General features: G+C 38.2%; 1 protein-coding gene across 1 annotated transcript; it reads left to right on the top strand.

Moving 5' to 3' along the window:
* The first annotated feature begins 21,917 nt into the window (after window positions 1–21,917).
* Window positions 21,918–24,143, top strand: LOC148018386 (uncharacterized). The gene is made up of 2 exons (XM_087662281.1): window positions 21,918–22,383; window positions 23,750–24,143. Exons 1-2 carry the CDS (start codon window positions 21,998–22,000, stop codon window positions 23,766–23,768), a joined length of 405 nt encoding a protein of 134 aa, XP_087518407.1. The 5' UTR covers window positions 21,918–21,997; the 3' UTR covers window positions 23,769–24,143.
* The last annotated feature ends 2,425 nt before the right edge of the window (window positions 24,144–26,568 follow it).

Below are 26,568 nucleotides of genomic sequence, written 5' to 3'. Positions count from 1 at the left end.
AAAGGCAAGCGGAAATAGAGATTGCATGCACCATAATTGAGTGCAAACTCTCTTTCCATATTCTCAAAGTGGATCGATGGAAGTGGATGGTGAAAGCCATTGCCGCCATTGGTCCATACGAGGAATGGTACGATGTCACATACAATGACATGCATACCAAGAAACTTGATGTGGAGAGAGAGAGGATTGATAAGTCCCTTGACCTCGTGTGTGCCAGTTGGGCGAAGTATGGATGCTCTATCCTATTCGATGGATGAAGTGACTGAAAAAAAGGGGGATCATCAACATCCTTGTCTCTTGCCCACTTGGCACATATTTCCTACGAGTGTGGATGTGGGCACAAGGGGAAGGAGAACCACAGGTTCTATATTGGCACATACGGCAAGCCATCATTGAGGTAATGCTTCTAAATCCATAATTTTGTAATCTCTCCTTTTAACCTCCCAAATTTATTCTAATTTCCTAGTGTATAATCTTGTAGGTTGGGTTGCAAAATGTGGTGCAAGTTGTCATGGACAACGCCTCGAATTGTGCATCTATGGGGCAAAAACTTGAGACCAAGTTTCCTTCCATAGTATGGACATCGTGCGCTACACATTGTCTAGATCTTATTATGGAAGATATAGGCAAGTTGGAGTGGGTGGCAAGGATTGTCAATGATGCTTACACAAACATTGGCTTTGTCAACTCCAAGGTCTGAGTTCTTGCGATATATCGCTCATACTTAGACTTGGAGTTGAAGAAGTCCTCGAAGATTCAGTTTGCAGCCATGTGGCTTCTCCTTGAGTGTCTTTATGATGTTCACAACAAGCTACAGAAAACGGTTGTGTCAGATGAGTTTAAGGAATGGCTTGAAAGGGGAGTTCACATTAAGCCAAGTGGAAGCAAAGACCATTCAAAGGCTTTGCTTAAAGGAGGAATTTTGGATGGATGTGAGGGGCATTATCATTGCCGTCACTCCCATCTACAAGGTGCTTCGCATGATGATGGAGGGTGATTTTGTTGAGGAGGGTGACGGATCCTCAAGCGGTGACAAGGATGCTTCCACCTTCGATGGCGAGAGTGATATGAGCACCTAGAGTAATCATGTATCTTGATTTGGATTGAGCCATGGATGATGGCTTTTATCTCAATCCATTTTTGTACGCTTTTTTTTGTATGAGATTGCACATCTGGCTCATAATAAAGTTGTTGGTTTTATTATAATAAAGTGCACTTTATTTTGCACTTTTGACTTGAGTTTATATTTTAACTTGTAAGTCCAAACATTAAGCATAGACTTAAATTTATATGTATTTTTTCTTTCATCGAACGCAGGTCCAAGATTTATTAGTCCAATTAGTACAGTACTAACATTGGACTATACTAATCGGACATCATCGGATGTGACAACCATGTCCTTGACTATTCCCCCAACCTTGCCTTGACCTTGCCCAACCCTTCCACATGCCCCGAATTAGTTTGGGCCAGCTTGAAGACCTACAAAAAATTCGTTTTTTACTTCAGCCCTCCCTTGGCACTCATTGGCAGCTAGAAAACACTTCATTTGGCACTTGGAAACACTCCCTTGATGCTCGACATTGGTGGTTATCATTGGCATTGATTTGTGGATTCATTTACCTCGGTCCATGATTGTTTTCCACAGTCTACAAGCAACCATAAATAGTGTTACATCAGCACTTTATGTTTATGCTTGATTGGCATTGACATTGGTTGCTCGATTGGTCCCGAATGCTCCCCAAATGCTAGGGGAATGTCTGCCTATGATATGTGATGATTTTGGTGCTGAATTTATTCAACCATTGACTGTTTTACACAATCCACAGGCAGTCCAAAACATGGCAGCCCCCTGTGATTACATTTTATGCTTATGCTACATGATCATTTGATGCCCGATTATTCCCTGTTTGTGCCTATACGTATGGGAAAGTATGCATATGGTTTGTCTATGGTTTTGAGCTTGGATTTAGCCATTGTTTGCTTATTTTTGGACATTTAATTACTGTTGGAATATTCATTGCTGAAGTTCTTTTGCTTATGTTTGGATATGTCTATTGCATTTGAGCTATGTCTTAGATGTATACATTGATGTAATGACTCTTGGGGATCAACATAGAGCTTGGATTTGCTCTCGAATCATTGGTTGAGCTTGATCCCACTTTGCATAACATTGGGATCTTCATCTCTGATGTACTTATGGCATGTACTTTTCTTATGTCTGACCGGTCTCTTAACATGCTTGGCCTATGCCACTACTACATGTCCGTTACATTGTTTGGAGTTGGATGCTACTGAGCCTTGCTTTGGCTTGACATTTGATTGCACAGAGATTACTTTGGCTATTTCTCGGCTTGCCAGAGTTACAGTTTGGATGTACTTGATGTCTATGAATGCTATGTATGGATGATGCACGACCTATATGCTTATGAGGTCTTATTGATGCTTGATCTTGGATATGGCATTGGTGCTATCATATGCCCCTGTTGAGCTTCTTTGCTTGATATTTATGACTTTTGTGCCAGTGGGAGAGTCTTGATACACTTGACAGACATTGAGCAGGTGATTTATGCTACTTGAGAGCATTCGGTACTTGAGATTGGGATCTTCACTTGGATGTTGCATGGTTGATATGTGATGGTCCTCATAGATGTAGTTGGGATTATTTGGACTTTACACTCCCTGAGCATACACCTCTTTGTGTCAGGTCTTGCCAGTGTTGTGTACAGTTTGTCCTATTACACACAGGGGGTGTGCCGACTTACTGACGGATTCATTTGACATGCTTAGGTGTTCGCTCAATGTCTGTATGAGTGTCACATGCTGATTTATGCCCGCTTGATGCTGGTTATGCTACAGTGGTTGACTTGGTGTAATAATTTTACCTACAATTTGCTCTTATTGTACTTGATTGTAACAACAAGTAGTTATGCATGGATTGAGATGGAATTTTCATGCTGAATCATCCTAATTTTATGTACTTTTGATAGTACTTGGTGGAAAATATCATTAGCTAACAATTCATGGTTATTTTGCCTTGGTTTTGGTGGTATTTTGGCTATCTACAACAGAAAACAGCAAGCACTTTTGAACTATCTACACCATTTTGGACTGCAGTATGGCATCTTCTTCCACTAATAGTGTTATCTTCAACATCACTAAGCTTGATGGTATGAATTATGGCTATTGGAAGAGCCAAGTTTGACAAGTATTGGTGCAGAAATCTCAGATAAAGCCACTAAGGATGCATGGCAAGTAGACTGAAACTATGACTGATGACAAATGGGATGAGCTTGATGAGTAATGCAAGTCCACCCTCATCTTGTCTCTCACTGAATAGGTGCATTACAATGTGGTTGAGGAAGCATAAAGTGGTTGGCAGCTTTGGGATAAAATTAAGAACTTCTATGACAAGAAAATTCCAGCAAGTTAGATGTATTGGCTGAAGCAGCTTATGGACCTGCGTATGAAGGAGAATATGAAAATGTCTACTCATTTGAGCTAGTTCCATGCTATTCTCAAGAACTTGACTTCATAGGGCATTACCTTTAATGATGAAGTTACTCCATTGTTTTTTATTGGGACCTAAGTGAGTCATGGGAGGTATGGCAGAAATGGTAATGGAAAGAATGACCGTGGGTACAGACGTGGCAGAGACTCACAGAAGTCTAGGTCTAAGTCGCGTGGTAAGTCGCATAGTAAGTCTCTGGGAGAAATGCTAATGTGGCATGTCATCATTGTGGCAAGAAGGGTCATGTACACCCACAGTGTCATGAGTTGCGCAATGAGAACCACAAAGAGAAGGGGAAAGACAATCTCTTTGGCAAGAAGTCTAGTCGGACAAACATGGGTGAGCCCTTGGCATTAGTACATTCTGATGTCTGTGGACCCATGCCCTGTTAGTCTATGGGTACTGCAAAGTATTTTGTGATGTTGATTGATGTTTTTTTTGCATAAAATCTGGGCTTATCCTATTAAGCTTAAGTCAAATGTCTTAGCTGTGTTTCAGAGATGGCTTGCATTGGTTGAGAACTAGATTGGGCATAGGTTGAAATGCCTTAGGACTGACAATGGGGAAGAATATGTGTCACATGCCTTTGAGTAGCCATGTGACAAGAGGGGTATTAAGCATCAATTGATCACCTCCTATATCCCAACCCAGAATGGTTTGGCTAAATAGATGAATAGAACAATTCAAGAGCATGTATGCAGTATGCTTAGCCATGCAAGCCTACAGAGCTTTTGGGCTGAGGCACTCAGTACAACTATGCATATCATAAATAGATCACCTTCCAATGGTTTGGATATTCAGGTTGCAGAGGAGATATGGACTGGAAAACCTTCGTCTTATGCCCATCTATGTGTCTTTGGATGTGAGGCATTTTACCATGTGCCCAAGGACAAGCGTAGTAAGCTAGATCCTAAGAGTGTCGAATGCATTTTCCTTGGCTATGGAGATGCAAGTGAAATGGGTTACCGCCTCTAGGATCCTCATGTGCGAAAAGTCATCCACAGCCATGATGTAGTCTTCCATGAAGAAAAGATGCGTAGGCAGCTTGAGAAGGTGGTAGAGATACACAAGATTATATTCCAAGAGGAGCCACGTGCTCCTGCATAGCTAGTTGGTCAACCTACAATAGCAGTTTGTACACATGGCTAGGGTATTGGATAGGATGCTAAACATGGCAGCAGAGCCTGTAGTGAGACAGTCTACTAGAGCTAGACGTCCACCTGATCGATTTGAGCCCTCGATGCATTATGTCTTGGTTACACATGCAGGAGAGCCTCTCACCTATGATGAGGCTATGTGTAGGGGTAACAATTACTCTTGGGAGAGGGCTATGCAATCTGAGGTGGACTCCATGCATAAGAATCTCTACATAAGAATATGACTTGGGATTTCGTTTCCTTGCCTGTTGGCAGGAAGACTCTACCATGCAAATGGGTGTAAAAGTTGAAAAGTATCCCTCGACACCTCAAGCCGGCTTATAAGGCAAGACTTGTTGCTAAGGGTTTTAAACAGGAGTATGAAGTTGACTTTGATGAAGTCTTTTCTCCTGTGGTCCAGATGACCATCCTACGCTTGGGTTTGGCCTTAGTCACGCAGCTTGACTTGGGTGTGTATCAGATGGATGTCAAGATTGCATTCTTGCATGGGGATTTGCATGATGAGATTTACGTGGAGCAATCTAAGGGCTTTGCAAAGCCTGGCATGGAGCACCTAGTGTGCAAGTTGAAGAAAGGCCTTTATGGCTTGAAGCATGCACCTAGGGAGTGGTATCATAAGTTTGATGCCTTTATGCAGCCACTGAGTTTATGACCTTGGGATTGATTCTATACCTACGATGCCTTCGGATTCTATGAGTGTTATCCAGCTAGCCAAGAATCCGATCTTCCATGCAAAGACGAAACACATTGAGGTGAGGTATCACTTCTTACGTGGAGTCGTGGAGGACAAGTCTATTGACCTTGTCAAGATCTCCATTGACGAAAATCCTACAGACCTTCTCACAAAAAGCCTCACTACTGAGCGCTTTGCCTTCCTCAAGAGATTGATGGGTGTTGGATGAGATTATGTTTTTCCTCATCCTGTTGTACTTGTGTACATTGTATTGTCTTTGTTTTTCTTTTTCACTCCTCACTGGGACAGATTCATCTTTAAGCGAGAGGTTGTTGGGGATAATGGTGCCTTTGTCTCGCCGCCTGTGTATTACTACACTGACGGTACCCACCACTGCATACTCCAGGTGGCAGGTACCCGTCACTGTCACTTTATCTTTATTCTTTTAGTAACAGTTTGAATAAAGGAAGGCTCGGTCAGACATTGTGACTGTTGGAGTTCCCATTTGGTCTCTTTCTCTTTCTTGCTCTTGCTCTCCCGCCATAGCTCTTCCAAGCAAGCTTTGATCCTTCTCACCTTTCATTCGGGACTACACAATGTGATGGGGGAGGTCCCAATATTAGCACCCCCCACGTTCAGTAGTTTTGGCCTCCTAATTTTGGAAACCCCCACTCCACACAACATGAGGGGGGTGGCTCTTAATTTTGGGATCCCGCTCTTTCGCATTGTGTGGGTTCGATCTCTTTTATCCTAGTTCTCTAGTTTTTCTCCCTTTCGTCATTCGGAGTTCTAATACTACGTTTGTACTCTTTTGTAGACATGGCTAGAACAAAGCAGACCACGATGGTAGTATCGTCCAGAGACCCACATATTGCACATCAGGGAGCATCCTCTAGGCAGAATGTGCAGGACGATGCATTGACCCCTAGCCCGGTCCCTAGCCCCAAGCTCGTTGTAGGGATCCGGTTCCAAGAAGAGGATGGCCCCCTTGCAAACTAGAGCTCATCATAAAGTAGTACCAACAACATGCCTCAATGCTTAAAGAGCTAAGGAGGACCATGAACTCCCACAAGCCTACAATTGCGAAGATGTAATTTACCAAGATTTTTAAAGATATATGGGAAACAAACAACCTAGACTTCTGATGGCATGCCTCAGCACTGGATTGCCTACATGAACCTACCGAGGACTTCATGCCTCAGCATTGGATTGCCTACATGAAGCTATCGAGGACTTCATGGTAGAATTTTTTAAGGACTCTTGCATTTTGGTAGCTCATGCCCATAGGTTGACAGTAATGCCTAGGGATTTCTTACTCAGGTTCAATTACGATAAGTTGCTGGTCCCACAATGCATTATAGTAGGAAGATGCATGGAATTTTAGAGATCCCTCCCCTCAAAAATAGAAAGGAGGTGAGGGTGACTAATGTCACACCCTTGCACTCCCGCAATACGAGGCTAAATGCCCAAAAGGTTGCCCAAGAAGAAAGGGAGACTAGTGAGATGGAGACTAGGGAGACAGAGGCTGAGAGAGAGATCATGCAGAAATGAGAGAGGCATGTTAGCATGCATTGAGGACAATCGTGAGGTGCTTGAGATGCTAGGTCCATTTTTTGATGTTGTGCTGCCTCTAAGAAGGCCACACCAACAGTAGCTCAATGCCATCTGCTTTAGCGAGGAGGATATTTGAGTCCTCTCAGACCTTCAAAAGGAGGTCAATGATCGTGTAATTGTGGCAGTCTTAAGGTATTGTGAAACTCTGAAAATTTTGCATGTTTTCCTCGACGTATGCATATGGCCTAAATCTTACTATTTATTTTTTCCTAGATTCTCTCCTATCAACAGTTTTGACCCAGGAGAGAACATCATATCTGGACGTGTGCCCATGGTACCGAGATTGCAATTTGGATCTTATACGACCTCTAGTATGGCATATTATGAAAGGTAAGGCCTTTTGTATAATTCTTTTAAGTTATCTCAAATCTTTCTTTAATTGCCAAACTTTATTATCCTCCTTGCCTTGTAGATCTCATTGGAGCCTGATTATTTTTTATATTCCCACATGAAGATGCTTTCTAGCCAACTCAATGCAAGGATATCATGACAATGTGAAGCGGTAAGTTCCGTGAGAGGGAGAGGGGGAGGGGGAGGGGGAGAAAGAAAAGTACTAATTGTGTTTTCCTTTACCAAAACAGTTCTTTGAAAAAGCTACTAAACGGTTTTGAGGCAGTGGTTGACCAGAAATGTTGGACCACACAAGAATTATTCTTTGCAGAGTGCTGGGAGCTGGGTGACAGCCATAGCTGTGGATGGAGAGTTTGCTACAATACAAAATTACTCCTTGAACATCTACTTGGGCAACAACAAATGAGTGATGTAAGTTTTCTTTTTGTTAATTTAACCCCGCATAGCCTTAACAATTTTATACTTAGTCTCATTTCTATGATTTCATGTAGGGTGAGTACTTAGTAACTTATACAGATGGTCATCTTCTTCAGTTTTAGAGCAGAGATGGTTGAAAATCTAATCAATTGGGCTTCTCATCGAAATCTCTCAATACGACCTGCATATGACCCTCCAGCTCCATGACTCGAACCCAGAGTCAGAATGCCATATCCGCATCCCAATGCCATTGACTTAGATGATAAGGACTCGACTAACGACGCTAACTATTTTCACAATTCTGATAAAGAGAGGATGCAAAGATTGTAAATATGCCAAAATTATAGTATTCAAATTAGAAATTGCTCTCTTGTACATAATCTAGAGCTTTTGTAATCGAATTGACATAATTGAAAATGGAATTCAAATAGTTTTTGTATCACTTTTTGTCCTTTTTACAATTTTGTATGTGTATTTCCATTTGTACTATTGAGGCAAGAGGAAAACTTGTGTAGTGTGAATGTCCTTACACAAAGTATTTCTCTCTTTTCTCTAGGGCACCTATACATAAAGTTCACCGTGATTCATGTTATTTGCAAACATGAAAAATGTATCTTAGATAATGTACTACACTTTTGGATTACATATTCTATTTACCTTGTAACCATTGCACTTGAACAAATAAGAAGCATGGATATTTAGGTCCTCATTCGTTAGCTCCATTCGCACTTGACGTAATGACATGTTTGCCCCCATGTTGAGCATCATTAAGAGCTTATCCTCCAACCAAACCCCCAATATCATCACAGGATTATTAGCATCATCTTGTAAGCCTTGATCAATTGCCACGATCCTTCCATTTACATAATGCCATCTCATGTAATATAAAGTCAGGATAAGAATTTATGATGTAATCATATATTTGCAAACAATAGATTTTGGTTCCACTTTGAACACAATCTCACACACTTCATTTATATCCCAGCTTTGACCCAGGTAGTCCATACATTTCTTTGATTTGCATATGAATATTGATGTTGTTTTTTGAACTTTCTCACATCATTTAAAAAATCCACAAAACATGTAATGGCATGAAGATTGTGATCTTCACCTGTCTGCTAGCTACATTAGGTCGTAGATATCTTTGAATCTCTGCATAAATCTTTAATTTATTCACATGTTTTTGCTTTGGAGATTGGCCACTCTACACTATCCAATGCTAGGAGTGGAAGAGGGTTTGAGAGATCCAAATCCTGTTATGCTTAATGGTGCATTTGTAAAATTTGTCATAAGAAAAAACCCCATCCTTGGCCAATGGCCTGTTAGAGGTTGCTTTGTACAACTACTCACTAGAGCCGTGAATGGCATCAAAGATTCCAAGTATGCTTTCGATAGGTTTCCAGTCTTCAAGATTTTATGGATATATATCTACAACCCTAAACAAACTTCAGTAAATTCCCTAAACATAAAAACTCGGTTTCAAGCCTATTGAAAATTTTTGAACTTATTGTTTGGTCTATGGTGTGGCATGTCAATAGGCCAGTTCTGCAAACATAGTCTTGAGTGCATATACGCATGTTGTATAAGCACCTCCTTAAATTTTTTCTCTGATCCTTTGACCTTGAAATCCTTGACTTGCCCCTTGTAGGTGTCAATGAATTCATTTCCATGTCGTCTTCTCTTCCTTGTCTGCAACATAACCCAACTACCAATAGATATGGTAGTAGGAATCCACCTATTGTTATCAAGATCAAAATTGTTGTAGATTGTGATTGCTCTGATAGAAGAGGAGGGATGCGAGGACGTGAGGCTTCCATTGACATAGAAGATGAAGCAGAAGCATACATTGAGTGAAAAGAGAGAATAGAATAGAAAATCTTCTACAAAAATAAGGAATTTGAATGTGCACACGAGCCATTGAAAAATTCTTTGATATAATCACAAATTCTATGAGTCTCAGACAAGAACATAATCTTTCATGTGCACATTGATGTCTCAAAGTTTACCATGGAGTAGTTCTATGCTAGCATGGAGAGCATAATAATGTAGATTATCCAGTAAGTTTTGCTAGTCAACAGCTCATAGTCACATAGATGAAATACTCCACCTGAGAGGAAAGGAATAGCGATGCTATTTTCCATCAAGAAGTTTCACCATTACTTATTAACAACACCATTTACCCTCTTTGTGGACCATTAGGCTTTGTTATAATTAGTGAATAAACCATGTGCTACGAGATGCATAGGCCATTAGATACTACTTTTACTCAAATTCAATATCTCACTAGTCATGAGAAAAGGGAAACGACACTATATGGCGAATCACTTGTCTTGGATTCCCAATGGAGACCCAACGGAGAATGACAGTGTAGATAATCTTCATAATGCAATTTGTTTAACATATCTAGAGAGGAAGATCTTTATAAAGCAAGCCTTACCCCTTATTGGAATAATGATATCATCAAAGTATCAGAAAGAGGAATACTTGATTGCCCTATAGAAAAATATTGGCTTCATTGCCTAGCTCAAACACAACCCTATTATCCTATTGTTGGACAATTGTACGGGCCAGGCCAAGATGGCTTGTTGAGAAGGTATATCTACAAGCATGAGATGCATGAAGTTTTGGCCAAAGCACATCATGGAGTTGCAAGAGGTCACTTTGACGAAGACTCTACTACTCGCAAGATGTTATATTCTTAGTTGTGGTGGCCCACCCTCTTTCACAATACTGCTAAATTTGTAAAGCATTGTGATGAGTGCCAACATACAAAAGTGTCAGTGAGAAAATATGATATAGAACTTATGCCAATGATAGCATGCCAATCTTTTGAAAGGTGGAAGATCGACTTCGTGGAGTCTATAAGTCCCACAACTTAGTATTCACATGCTAGATATATCATTGTTGTAGTTGATTACATAACCAAGTGAATTGAAACTAGAGCCACTTGAAAGAATGAAATTTAAAAAATAGCAAAGTTCTTATGGGAGGAGGTGATCTCTCAATTCAATTGTCCCATCAAGATTGTGAGTGACCAAGGCGGCACACATTTTATCAATGAGGTAATCATGCACCTCTTGTCCACATTTATGGTTATTCTTTGAGATAGTCTTCTTTCTACTACCCTCAAGCAAATGGTCAAGCAGAAGTAACAAATGAGATCCTAATCAATGTCCTAATCAAGATAGTCTCAACTTCTTGAAGCGATTGGGACAAAAAAATTATGGTAGCTTTATGGGCATATTGTACAGCCTACAAGACCACAATTGGCCAAATCATATTCAAGTCAACATAGATACTGATGTCATTCTTCTAGTTGATTTATTTATCCCAAGCTTAAGAATGGTTGTGCAAGAATGATGGAAATGTTGAGAGGCTTGGACCAGCCACTTGATCAAAGTAGAACAATTATTAAAAACAAGGCTACTAGCAAAACACATGCTCTTATAATTGGGAGAAAGCTAGATGGAAGGCCTAGTTTGACAAGCATGTAAAGCAAAGAGAATTCAAAAAATGTGACTTGGTCTTGCTTTATTGTATTAAAGGCTATAGTTAAAAGATAAACCTTAGAGACCTTGGCCCTTTTTGTGTATGACCTTAGAGACCTTGGCCCTTTTTGTGTATGAGAATAGCAGAATCATCAATGTTGAACTTGAGACACTTGATGGTGAAGACATCAGATTTATTAAATCATAGAGTTGAATAAAAAAGTATTATCCACCAACATGTCCACTACATGAACCACCAATAAGACTGCCATCAATTGTTGTATGTGGTGTAAAAATCACAAAACTTGACCTCAAAGAGGATTACTCGATACCGACTATCTACCTTGGGGTCAAGCTGACGGCAAAGGAAGCTCATACAATCAATATTTTTTATGAGCACTTGATTGCAATGTTATAACCTATAATGATTGGATTAGTCGTGGGCAACCTCCACTTATTCTTACTACTACAAAAGTGAACCCATATGGAGATACTCCTTATACATTGTTAGGAAAATGTCAAGCAATGTTGATTGTTGAGATCAAAGGTCCACTTGCCATCTTCTATGTTTACCTAATATGGAAGGAGTTGGAAATGAGGCATTGTTGGGTTGCTTGTTTAAATGACAAACCGAGTGTCAACCAATTACTCCAAGCGTAATAGATCAAAGCAAGCTAGTGAGCAAGAAAGCTAAACCAAGTATGATCTACAAAAAATGGATTTCTAAGGCAAAGTGCCAAAACAAAGAGATCTAACCTCATGCCACCCAACCATGGAAGTTTGTAAGGAAACAACACCAAGAATTGTAGCCATAACTAAGCAAGATAGATTCCTAATATCCTACTACAAGCACATGGCTACTATGGTGACAACACATAGATATGCAAGCTATCACATTCCACAAAACCACAACTTCTTGATGATGGAATGTTTCAATCACAACATCGCCAGGTGCCCAAATCCCAACCAAGAAAACAAGCATCACAATGCCCGATGTAGGTTGCTAAACCTCAACTAGTCTATAGGATGAAAAATCTCCTTTGACTTTCATACTCAATGACACAACTAACATAGACATCTAGCAAGCACAAGTTTGAAATAGCTTCACAAGAAACCCAAAATATGAACTTCATTGCATAGGAGAGTCTTGACCCATAACATGCCTTTAGAGGAGATTTGGAATGGATTCTTAGTGAGGAAGAGATCCATATGGCTAGGAGAATATGTCCATGCAACTTCCTAATTGATGGCCTAACCTATATTACACATGTTGGTAGACACCCATAGGATATGGATCATTACATTGCATTTGAATATAGTCCTCATTTTTTTGATTGTTTGTTATGAAGGTAGTTGTGACCTATGTACATAAATAAGTGCTTTGGCACAATTTATAAAATGTTTCAAAAAAGAAATGTGCACATTGTGGAACAAAACATAACTCTCCCTCAACAATCCTAGGAAAGATTGCAATCAACTGAAGGGGGGGAGGGACTCTTTAGACTCCAATAAAACATCACAACTCTCCCTTAGCAATTCTAGGAAAGATTCCAATCAATTAAAGGAGGGAAGGACTCTTTAGACTCAAATCAAAACACAAAACCCAAGAAATTGAGTAATCTACTTTGAGCTATCCATAAAATAGGGAAGCATAAGCTTCATCTTTCTTTAGAAAATGGTATGAGTGAAGGTGCAAAATATAGATAGCCATGCAATGATCAATGCACTTTCCCAAGGCTAAGCAAACCATGGAATATGACAACACATAGTTATCCTTGAAGAATTCAACCAATACTTCAACTATATAACAATGCACATTGTCCCAAGGCTAAGCAAACCATGGAATATGACGACACATATTTATCCTTGAAGAATTCAACTAATACTTCAACTATATAACAAAACTATCAATGAATAATTATTGAAACATCCAACATTGGATAAAACTTTAAGTTGAAGGGAAGTTGCACCTATAGCTAGTCAGCTCAATGAATCAACAATGATAAAACACATTCGTAATGCACATCAATTTGCTACTTGTCACCTATAGCTAGTCAGCTAAGTGAATCACAACAATAGTAAAGCAAATTCTTAATACACATCAATTTGCTACTTATCATCTTGAGAAACTTATTTAATCTAGTATTTCTCCTTTTAATTGGGGTTTTAACAAGGTATATAAGCCAATGTAAACAAATTGGTTGATTTGTGTTTTACATAAATGAACTCATTTGCTCATCTAAGTCGTAAGCCACTCAAAACTCACCAACAACTAAGTCAAAAAGTATTTTTAAGACAAAAAAGGACTTAAGGTTATAACTTGACTTTTCAAGTCCTTAGGATGTTCAAGTTTACCAACGACTTTGGTGCAAGTTTCGGTGTAAAGTATATTATATTGACTCAAAACTATTACTTTTAGCAAAATTTGAACTATTGCCATCCTCCCATATCCAATCCCTTTATAGAAACTCTCACATCTCACATTTTAACTTAGTATTCACTAGCTTGGTTAGGGAAACACTCTTGCTATATTTTTTAAATTTTCACTTCTATGTTTTCTCTTCCAAGATTATTTGGACAAATCATGAATATTGAATTTAGACCTCATAAAGCCCAAGCATACCACTAAGTCTTAAAGCCAAATGTTTTCATTTTTATTCACCATCAATTATGCTTTGAAAAATACGGAGAGAGAGAGAGAGAGAGAGAGAGAGAGAGAGAGAGAGAGAGAGAGAGAGAGAGAGAGAGAGAGAGAGAGAGAGAGAGAGAGAGAGAGAGAGAGAGAGAGAGAGAGAGAGAGAGAGAGCTAGAGGAGGGATCTAGTATCTCACAAAGAAGGCAACTTGCAAAGACCACCACCATTAGAAGGGGGAGAGAAGCCTTGTTAAAATGATCTCCATCTTCATCAACCTTAGTCCACTTTGCGCTAGAAGAATGGGAGTTACCAAGGCCATCCAAGATCTAACACAAGGAGCACTCGAAGGGCATATGCAGTAAGGCAAGGAGCATACGATGACACCCAAGAGGAGTTCTTTGGGCTTACGTCATATGATTGCAAAGGGCATATGCAGTAAGGCAAGGAGCATACGATGACACCCAAGAGGAGTTCTTTGGGCTTAGGTCATATGATTGCGAACACTCTACCTACATTATTGGTATCACCAGCTCTCTAGGTTCTTTTAGTCCATATACAAGCTCTTGTATTGAAAGATTGTTTTGATAGTTAGATGTAAGGAATTACTTGGTATATCATAGGACAAAAGCAACTACTTAGAGACTTAACGGAGAAACTCATCTTAACATAATAACTTGTAGGCCGAACATATGTGTAAACTAGGACTAGTTCCCCAAAAATGGTCCCTAAGATCCACCTTGGCAATGTTCTCTCTAGAAAATTACTTGCCTGAGAACACACCTAGAGTATGTGAGAGCTCTTCGGCCTATCACAAGGAATTAGAGAAAAAGGCATGGATCATTGTAGACCAAAATGATGTTATAGTAGAATCTTGTAAAGTGTGAATGGATTGTAATGTTGTGACTATTTGATACACTAAGGTCGGTATTATGAAGTGTCAACTAATTTCAATGCGATGGACACATCAAAAGTGTCCTGCAAGAACCCAAAGAAACCCAAGGACTTCTAAGGACAAAAAGAAGGTCATAAATCTCCAGAGCCAAAACCTAAGCATGAAAAGAAAACACTCTAAACAAGCCTCCCCTACCTAAACTTATCTAAGTATTAAGTTCCGAAAATTTGTTGCTTTCTTAAGTAGGGAATTATGGTGTGTAACATTTCTTTATGGAATGCATGGTTGGATTGCCATCAATGGCTTCTTATCTAGTTGCATTCTTGGAGGAAATGTTAATAAACTAGTTATTCATTGTGGAATACTCATAAGGGACTAGTAGATTGTTATTGTGTTGAAGAGACATTATACGTGCACAAGAAAAGATTACTTTCCTAGTTTAAAGATAGCCTATTTGCCTTGTTTTTTTATTAGATTTTGAGAATCCCCTAAGGGGGAGAAAATTTTACTCGTTCTGAGGCTTATCAAATGAGGGTTTGATACATGAGTAGATCACCTCCATGATTGCACCACAGAAAAAGATGTCGTAAAGGAAAGAGACCTAGATGGGCACTACTTAATACATGACCAAAGGCAAATGAGTGGTGTGAAGGACACCATGAAATGTTGGTTATCTCCTATGACAACATGTAGATCAGGGAGGCTCTAGACACCCCACATTGGGCCTAGGATGGAGATGGAAAACCTCCATGTCCTAACATCTAATGATATGGGAAGGGTAAAGGGTGGAATATGGATTTTGTCCATGAGAGTTGGACATAGGTATCTAAGTGCTTTGGATAAGAAACTTGGTGTAAGGGATGGAAACATTGGATTGGCATTACATATTGGAGAAGGATGAAGATGAATGCATTCATTAGGGAAGATTTGAAAGAACAAGAAGGAAAAGAAGGAGTCAAAAAGAGGGAATAGGGCATGTAAAAGTTTGTAGAGAAATAGTAAAAAAAACTTTGGTAGTCATGAAAGGTTTTTCCCTTTCCTTTCCATGGCAGAAGGGAATAACCATAATTTGATAGCATTGAAAGCTCCATGGCTTGATGACAAGCAAGTAAGAAGTACCTTAAGGGAAAAGAAAGGACTATCAGGGTTCATGCGTTACTTGAAGATTATCAATTTAGATATGGATTCATTAGAAGAAAGAATACACTTGAATTACATGATGGAGATGCAAATTATGTGTCCTTCTATGATTTTTTCAATATATGATGGCTAAATAAGAATCCTAGAATGATCAATTTAAGAAATCATTTCAGGCGCTAAAGATTGTCTACCCCCCCTTTTTTTTAAAAAAAGGAGAGAGTACCCAAGATGATCTTATGTCAATGAAGGTAGTAAGGAATCAAGATCTTAGAAGATATTTAGTGATGGCCACCTCAATAACCCAATGATCCTAAATCAGCTCTTGTTGAGATTGATAACAATGAAGAATGAACCACGTAAGAGAAGCTATCAAAATGAGCTCAAAGCGCCCAGTTTGGGATCCAAGACATCTAAGAAATTATCCAAGGATGCAAAGAATATGACACAATCCTTTGAACTCAACTTTTGGTAGTAAAAATGGAAAATTGTTGCTTGAAAGTAGCACTTAAAGGATTAACTTCTCCTATCTATCTAGTAGGGGTAGAAGCACATAGAACAAAACATCCCAACATGATAAGGCTCTACTATAAAACTAGACATCAACCTCACCCTCATCCGATACAAAAAGAGCCTATCTAGGAAGTAGCTCACAATGCTAGGACACATATACCATCAACATCAACAACATTTTTCAATTCCATTCAATATTTAGTTACTAGGACAAACATGATGAGGTAGACATGCTAAAATATATTTAAAAGCTATGCAACATGTATTGACCCAAAATGTTGTCTCTACCTTGCTTCAAATAAAAGTGGACCACCCTAAAACTCTTTTACAATGCAAGCTCTCTATCTTTATGAACTACGTGGTGTCAAATTTGTCATCTCCCTTTAAAATCAACCATCCACATCAACAATTGGCAGAGTTTCAACCAGAGAGTTACTATAAGTGGTTGATGAAGACCCTCCTTATCCTATCTCACAACAAGTAGTGTTGCCAAAAGATAGTTGTGATGAGGAAGACTAAGAAAATAAAGAGGACTAACCCCAAGGCCTAAAAGAAAAATCGGGGCTAGACCACCATAACAACAAATGTTATAATGATGAGGAAAGCTAAGACCTAACACCAAACTCTACCCCAATCTTCACCTAGAGCAATAACCACCACAATAAAGCAAACAATAATAGTAACAACAATCACCATCCCATGAAGTCCACATACCCCATTGCCACTATTGCTTGGTTCCTTTCCTTAGCATAGCCTTCCAAGCATAAGGAGGTCAACAAGCAAGTTTGCCAGCACTATCAACATCTATCAATAAATACCTCACAACTTCCCTCCAACTACCCCACAACAACCTCATTGAAGACCTATAACTTACATGTGGGGAGTTTGAGGCCTTTAAGTTTAAGAATAATATCGTTGTGATCTTCACCTTTGAGATCTCTCCCAATTTTCACAGAGCCCTTCCCGTCTCCCTTAATGATTTTCCCATTAGGAATGCTGGTATGATAGATAATAAATACTTAAGCCAACTAGATTACCAAGCCCACCTCCAATTTCTCCAACACTTCAAAAAGTAGTGATAGCTCTATAAGCCTTAAAGCTAAGCCCACATATATATATGATGAACAATATGTGTGGATGCACCTCATTCTTCTAATTAAAGACATTATATGGTACACCTAATTACAGTAGCTTGGTTGCTATTAGGGTGAACCCAACTTTTTGACTCTACTCTTGCCATCTCTAGCCAAGATTTTGACCCATCAATCTATGTTGGAATGTTTTCCAAGCTCCCCAAAACTATTGCTTCTAGCTCTCGATCTATCTTGTCATTGTAGCACATGTGTAGCCTAGCTTAGAAGGGCCATGTAGACTCAACATTATCCCCACTTTCCTCCATAGTAAGACTATGAGTAGTTCTTCTATCTCATTGATTCTGGTAATGATCATCCCTTCATTCCAAGCCTTCACTCATTAGATTTTCCACTTCCTTATCATCACCGCAATCAATTATCTTAGGCTTCATTCTTCTCCTAGAATCCCCTCATTCCCTATAAGAAAATTTACCCTTCCCTCTTTTTTTGATATCAAGATTCCAAATGGACTCTTTCACAATGGTGCATCTCTATTTCCATGTGCTCCTTCTTTCCATACATTATCTTGGAGAAATTGGAGACATGAATATGAGTAGAATCATTGACTTCTTCCATCCATTTCTTTGGAGAACTTATCTAAAATCTTGTATATCCCTTTGCAACTACCTCCTTAGTTCATGTTTCCTCTCCAAACCTCTTTCCTCCACACATCCTCCATCATTACCATCTCCCGAGATATGCTTGGTACTTCTCTCAAGGTAGGATATGCACAATCTTTTGTGGTAGACCAAACCCCTTAGATCCACTACACTTTAATACCCTTTTTGTCAATTGAAACCTCAAATATGGGATGCATTTAGGAAGCCTTAGCTCATCTAGTATTAGGACTTTCTCTCAATTTCACCATTGCCTACACACCAACTTATATGAAGTAGACACACCCACTTATAGGAAGAGAATTGCACTACAAATAACCATCTTATTGCTTACCCATTAACTATGTTGAGATACCAAGAAATCTAGTGACAAGGTTATGTTACCATCGTACCTTGAAAAGAGGAAAATACAAAAAAAGTGAAGATTAACAAAAGCTCTTCAACCATTGCAAATACTAAGAAGCAAGAGACAAAGTGAAGGAAGTATTAAGGAGTGCCAAATATAAAAAAGAAGCAAGAGCTATCACTCAGAAGAATTATTCTTGGAAAATTAAGCTTATGATTAGTTTTTGGTGCCAAATAATTGCAAATGCCAATATTTTTAGAATCCAAGCACTGAGATTTCTTGCATGTGAATCATTAAAGTCGTATTGAAGATCTAGGAATTGTAATAAACCTAAATGCATAAAGGGATAAATGGAACGGTGAAAACTCTAACCATTCTTATGTATAATAAATGTTGCTGATCTTGTACATGGAAACTTGTGGCTATCTTTCTTCATGTTGCTCTTCATTCTATAGCCTCTATAGATAGAGCTTGAGTGAGAATGAGACTTTTCATTACTACAATCCATGCAAACTTGCAGCATTCTTTTTCTTGATTACCTTCCCTTTGCTCTATCCTCCATAACTAGAGCTTGACTGACATGAGGTTGCTTGCAAGAGCATTCATGAGCTTAAGAGTGTGAGAGCTTCTCATCTTTCTCTCTTGACTTTTCAATGTTCTCTTCTGCTCTCTTTCTTGCTTGTGGGATTACCATGTAATGAATTGAGTGGAGGTATATTGGAATGAGGTCATTGGAGTTTTCTTTGTGGATCACCAACCATCGAAGCCTCTCCCCATCATCTTAGAATGTAATAATGGAGATATGGCAACTAGTGCATTTGCACGTTCAAACTTGAGTTGGTTAATAACTTGTATTATTTATATAAGAGTGCTTTGGACAAATAGAGTGAGAGAATAGAACAATATAGTAGCCTCAGTGAGAGGTATGGTGCTATTGAGTGGATTGAATCGCCTCAAATAATAGGTGGTTCTGTGTAGTCCTCCACACTAGCTTGAATCATTAGACCTTTGGCTTTTGATAATGCAGGGAAGAGCCCACCAATCTACTTTGCATTTAGATCAATAGGGCCCACCAACCTATCCAAAACCTCGAGTGGGTTATCTTCCTTTCAAGTCTCTGAGTTGATTTTTGACTATCCATGTTTGAACACACACACACATGCATGCATGCATATGCATTTGTATATACTAAATTTCAAACACTATCAACATTCATGGTAATTACAATTATTTAGCAAGGCAAGAAAAATGACATTTTATGTAATTATCATACTAAAATATTTACTTCCAGTGTCCCAGTAAGACACCTGCTGTTGATAGTGCCACAATGGAGTATTTCCCTGGTTGAAGATTTAACATACCACCAATATTCACGACCTATCACAAACATTTCACTTGTGTTCATGTATTGGCATTGATGAATGATCTAAAGTTCCATCCCATGATCACACACTACTTGGTTTAATTTACTCATTGTTGATGACAGTGTGGCTAACATGTTGTGATCATATTCTCTTTTGGGTTTTAAAGTATGCATACAAATGTGGACACAAATGCATGCATGTGTGTGCAGCACCCACGCGCGCGCGCGCGCGCACACACACACACACATGCATAGACAAAGCTATTTGGACCTGGTTTGAGATACTTGACCGTTTTTTATTATCTCCACTTTTCTTATCATGTAAAGGAAACTTGCATTTTTTAGCTTGTTAAATTAAGATTACCATGATTTCATATTAACAAGTAGCTTCTTGAAATAACACGATTTCGTTATCAATAGGAAGGTTTTGACAAATTGTTGGAAGCGTTGTAAAAGAATGGACTTGTTCATTTATAGAAGATTTAAACTTACATTTTACCATTGGTAAAGATGTCATAAATAAATAAAAAGTTTCTATGTGTAGTTGTGCCTTGTAGAATGGAAGTGATTGGGAAGTGTAATCTAAATTTATGGATCCAATCTTGTGAAGCTTAAAAATATAGGGATAAGGACTTTGAGGCTTCACAACCAAGGCAAATGGTTGTTGTGAAGTAACGAGATAACTGATCAAGACCAAGGTAAAGGCAAGGGAACTAGATTGCTTCCTCAAAGGGGGTGGAATGGTGGAATCTTGTGGTCACAATGCCACGCCTCTCAACTACTTGATCGATGATTGGAAGAAACCAATACATTCCAAGCTGACGTAATTGGGCTTCGCCCTCGCCTGCACAGTCTCGACTCTCCCTTTCACCAGATTTCGTGGACAACACCACAAAATCATACGGACTGCTTCTTTCCAAATCGCGATGATCGAGGACCTTTTTCTATCATGTCAAATGGGCAACATTAATGGATCTTTTAGGGAAGCAACTTGCAAGCAAGGCAAGGCGGACGTCCTCTTGTGATGATTGTGTAGGCGGGCCGGAGCGCTTGCGTTGCCACTGCCACTCGCGAGTCGCGGGCCCCCACCACCTTCTTCTGTCGCCCATCATCCAACCGCCCACTTCTCGGAAGTGCGGATGGATCGCTTGCCAGCTCAAATTTGCATGGTCATGTGTCCTGGGATAATATATTCCTTTCAATCTCTAATTGATGTGGCGGATCCCATCGTAATGTTGTTGTGCAAAGGCGCCATGAGAGAGAGAAAATAAAACAACCACGTCGCGGAATTCCTAAATTAATCGTAGTCGAGAATTGATGCAACTTACTTATTTTACCAAGCAAGGCCATGCATGAGATAGCAAAGACCATCATATGACTACAGTCCCATAATGGCCGAGAACCTCAATTTCCACATCAAGCTGCACACGCTAGTATATCAAATGTGCCACTTTTCTATGATGATAGCAAAATACATGTAGATGCATAAAACCCAAACCAAACAACCTCCATGTAATGTGTAAACTTGTTGCATCGTCACCAAAATAGAGGCCCACTTCACACATGCATGTACATGTACATAAATACGACGGTATATGTTGATGGTGTATGCATGCACATGGATGCCGCACTACCAAATAGCGGGTTATATCAACAACATGAAAGCTTGTTTGACACCTCCATCCAAACCCCAAAGGACAAGTAACCAGATTCTCCACTAATCGACAAGAAAGGGAGGTCGCATCTCGATTAATACAAAACTTAAGTGGTGTTACTAAAATTAAATGGCACTTGCCATAGCCTTATTCTTGGGATGATGCCCTAATTGGATTGGCACAACCACCTAAGTGCTTGTAATACTTGCTAGTGTACCTATGTGTCAAATAATGTCTCTCAACTTATAGACAATAAGCTTGAAGATAGGAACATTAAGGTAATAATTATTTACTCTAAGAGAATGAGGGCAGAAAGTTCCAAGATTATGTTAGTTATAAGTAGGTAAAGCTAATTAAGGACGGGTGAAATCAAGCCCCCCCCTCTCCCCCTATATGCCTCCACCTTACACACATTCCGACCCCTTAGTCAAATCTTTTGAACATTCCACATGAGATCGATCATTTCTAGCCACCCAACTTAATACTCTGCAAGAAACAATGTCGAAGGTTGCAATTTCAGCTGCTAATCTTCTTCTTCTTCTTCTTCTTCTTCATTTGCTCTCATCAGAGGTCGGCTCGGATCACATATTGCATGCAAAGGAAGGCGCCAAGGGAGCTCCGATATTACCACCCCATCATCATCATCATCATCGTCATCATGGTCATCACAGGAAGCTACTCGTAGGTAGGGATGGTCATCATGACATTCATGAGAGCTTGACACTGCAGGTGAAGATCAAGAAGTCGGGCAGCCATGGGGGATCATCATCATCAGCTCTCGCCTCAGCTTACCGCACGATGCTAGCTGCACGCAGGGCCAAGCTCGTCTGGCATAGCACCGTCTATCATGGCGTCCCGAGTAGCCCCAATCCTATCCAAAACGAGTAAGTCCTCCCTGCCCCCCCCCTCCTCCCTCTCTCCAATGTCTGAGTAGTCCATTGACCTATATTATTTTCTAGTTTAGGCAACTTATTTCGTGGCGTTATCCATTTCTCTTAATACGTTATTTCATCCATAGCATCCGTTCAAAGTCTCATTAGACCATTACCATATTACCTTTCTAGGTTATCTTCTAGAGTGACCCACCATGAATTACCCTTTCTTGTTCGAGTTTCTATTGATTTAGACTTAGGATGACCCGTTAACAATATTTCCTTTTTAGATTGACTTAGGATGTTCCATTAACCTATTTCCTTTTTAGGTTATTTCATGGAGCCACCATCATCAATGATCCTTTCATGTTCAAATTTTAATTGAACTAGATCTTGGAATGGTAACGTCAATGCTAATTAGTCCACCGACTCGTTTCTTTTCAATGCTAATTAGTCAATGGTGGTTGGTCCATGACCTATTTACTTTTTAGGTTAGGGTATGAAGTAATGATAATTAGCCCTAATTTTTACACTTTCTCTCATTAGCCTTGAACTTTTGAACTTGCTACATTAGGCACTATGAATTAACATTAATTGCTTAAAATTAATTAGCCTTAGGCATGCCTCTCAAGATTTGGGGAGAGAGAAAACTCACCTTTTTGGATGCCAACATCTAGCCTTCCTATTAGACAATCCAAAAAGCTCACATCTTAAACTATATTATTTTTAAAGGCTCGTTTTTTAGTCCAAGTTTTTACTAATGATTACTCCACTTGATATGCTTCAAGCTCATTACCATTGTGGAAGGTTGCTTGTTGTCCAAACATGGAAAACGATTGCAAAAATTGTGATGCAATTTTGAGGCTCATTACTACTCAAATCTCTAATTACCTATGCATGTTGGGATTGGATATGTAATACCTAATGGACTCTCCTTATTTGAGATTTGTATATTGGTATTTTTGGTTTGCTAATGAACTTATTCTTATGATATGGAAGGTTGTTTTATTCCATGGGAGTAGGCTATAGTTGATAGGTTTCAGCTAAAATGATATAAAATTATAATATGCAAACGTTGTGAAATTCGTATTGTTTTTTATTTTGGAATGGTGATGCATAATTTTTAATATTGCTATTATCATAGAAAATGTGATTTTACATAACATACATCAGTCCTTAACCATGTCCATCAAAAAGGCTTGACCCAATATGTCAACATTCTTGAAAATGTTAGAAGTTTATAGGGAGCAATTTATAATGAATGTCTACCGAAGGCTTAAGTTTACAAAAATGTGCATATTTTGATAAGTAGGAATTTCAAATATTGTACTATCATTCAATTTATTGGGCATTGATTAATATTGTTGATTATAATCAGGACTCCGCTTCATCGTTGACATGGATCAATAGGGGGACTTCAACCCAATGATCTATTGAAAAGGTTGCTACCAAAAAAGCTCATATCAAGCCAATGAACTATTGAAAAGGTTGCTACAAAGAAAGCTCATATCAAGCCGAAGTTTCCAATATTATATTTAGTTACATAAATGCATGCATATATAACCTACTATACTCCATAGCTCATGAGATAAAAAAGTAGTAGTAGTAATAGTGCTAGTGGTGGTAATAGTAGTACAATATTGATTCAACTTTAAACAACAAATGTTCAATTTTGTTGTTATCCTATCTCTTATGTTAGTATAGGATGATCAAGGCTTGCTATAATTTTTGAATAAATGTTTTGCTAGCTTTTTATGGCGGGAACAAGAGCTCCCATTTTGTGAATATACAAATGAGAATGTATAAAATATTAAACTTCTTGAGCCTAAATGTGGTTGTCATTTGAATTTTGTTGGCTTATTTTTTTCCTCTTTTGTGGAGCATCCTCATGAACATCTTTACAGCATCATGATGTCTAAATAGTTATTTGTGAATAGAACAGTTATGTAATAGGATATTTCCCTAGCTTGGATGGCGAAGAGTCTTGCTAAATGTGATAATGTATTGGTACTCATGTTCATCGTCAATAAGATCTACACTAGATTTGGGAGGTGTGTTGTTTTGGTGTTGAAATTTTTTGTTTGTGTCAATCAAACTTCCTTTTGCCTTCACTCATCTCTTTGTGAAACTTTGATATCTACCACAAGAAAATGAGAAGAAAATAAGTTTTATGCAGAGAATGTCACTTAGAAAGAGGTGAAACATGCAATAGGCCAAAAAGGAGATGAAACATTTTAAGAAATATGATTAGCTTGAAGATAGTAAATGTGAGTGTCTAGGAAAGAGATGAGACTTGTAAGGGGCATAAATGGCTTGGAGAGAGGGACAACTTATGAGGGTTTATATAATCGACAACAAGCTAGGAGAAACATAGATTATTTCTCTCTATTGAATACTAGTAACAATGGGATGATGCCACGATTTATTTTAGTTCACCTTGCATTACAATTTATGTATTACCCATGATTTCACTTATGTCACAAAGGTAACACAAATATCATAATATTTGCAAGTAATATAAACTTTCTCCAATGTCTAACTTCAAGTTTAAAGCAATGTTTTCATCGCCATATTAATATCAACAAACATTCATGTAGAAAAACTTTAGGAGAGATAAATGCATCATCTAATGGCTCTTTCTAAACTCATTTGCTCTGACCATTTCTTACATTTTCAATAAGTTATTTTAAATTACTAAGACTCAATCAACTTCAATTGCTCATGATCTTATGCCACAATATCATAAGTAACTTAAGGTATGCATTTGGGCCAAATACCTCTATGGTGCCTTAAAATTAATGCACTTAGATAACATGGACTTTTTCTATTATTTCATAACCATGCAATCGACATCCCCATAGTTTGCATTTTGTGTCACATAAAACGTCAAGGCTCAATTTTATAGTAAGATGCAAAATGGCAAATGTATTGAGTATGTAAACATTAAGTTTGAGAGATGTGGAACCATATTTATATTCATTGTCTTTTTGTATAAAGTATGTAAAGCTTTTATTTTCTATTGAATTTCAAGCAATTTTTCTTCATCAATGAGCTATGAAAGCTATTTTGGTTTGATTATCCTTGGGAAAATGTTCATTAGTCATCTTGTGGTTGTCTACTTATTTTATTTTGCATGTTAGCTCATACTTTTTACTAAAGAGGCTTTCTTTCTATTTTCAAGTGATTTTTCTTCATCAATGGGATACACAAGCTATTCCTAAATGCACTAACTAATCTAATTTTTTATATACTACCTTTTGGAGGGGCTTAGTAGATTGCTCAACATGATTTTAAAGTGCTTGAAGTAGATCAATTCATGCTCCCCCCACAAGGCAAGCTATGCCTCAACTCCTTGATTTAGATTTTCTTTGTTGAACCGATATCATTTAGTTCATAGGCACATGCAAGCATATCATGTAGCCCATTCAATTCCTTCATTTGTGTGGCAAATGTTTTAGTCTAGTCTGCTTAGATATGTCATTGAAAAATTGAGCCATTGAGTATTATTGTATTTGAAACTTTAGAAAAAAGAAAAAGAGGGTCAAGTTTATAGAAATGTACCTTAATTACTTATTTTTATCCTAGCTTGCATTAAGAAATATGAGATTATTCTATGATGCTCTTTTAAAATAGAGAGTATAAATACGAGGACACATCCTCAAATATGTGGATCACCATATTAGATTAAGCAGTTGACTAGTGGAAAATATGATTATATACAAAATAATATTTCATATGAAAGATTTTTTTTGGACAAAATAATCTTCCCCATAAATATTAAGGGTTGAATTATTTCCTACCATGTTTGAGCAATCTATAGATTTGAGGAACTATTAACACAAAGGTAGATACATTATTAAGAATATTTAATAAATTTCTTAGGTTTAAAATTTTTTTCTAATGATTTCTTCAGGGGTTTTATAAGCCTAAAAACAAGATTAGTTAGTTATATATATATATTATTTATAAGTGTAAGATATCAAAGTTTTATTTTAATAAATTAAATAATTTAAATTTTATATAAGAAAAGAAATTAGAAGATAATAGTAGCTTTACTTGATGAATTTAGTCTTATAAACCTATTTAGCACTAAAGGAAGACTTAGATAATATTAACAACTTTAATTGATGGATTTATTATTTAAATCAACCTGTTTAAGAGTGAAGAGGGGCTTAGAAGGTAGAAACAACTTTATGT

Source organism: Lygodium microphyllum, chromosome 21 (assembly GCF_053477565.2).
Source record: "Lygodium microphyllum isolate KBCC chromosome 21, Lygodium_microphyllum_v1.1.10, whole genome shotgun sequence".
NCBI classification, from domain to species: domain Eukaryota; kingdom Viridiplantae; phylum Streptophyta; class Polypodiopsida; order Schizaeales; family Lygodiaceae; genus Lygodium; species Lygodium microphyllum.
This window is presented reverse-complemented; position numbering and strand designations above follow the sequence as displayed.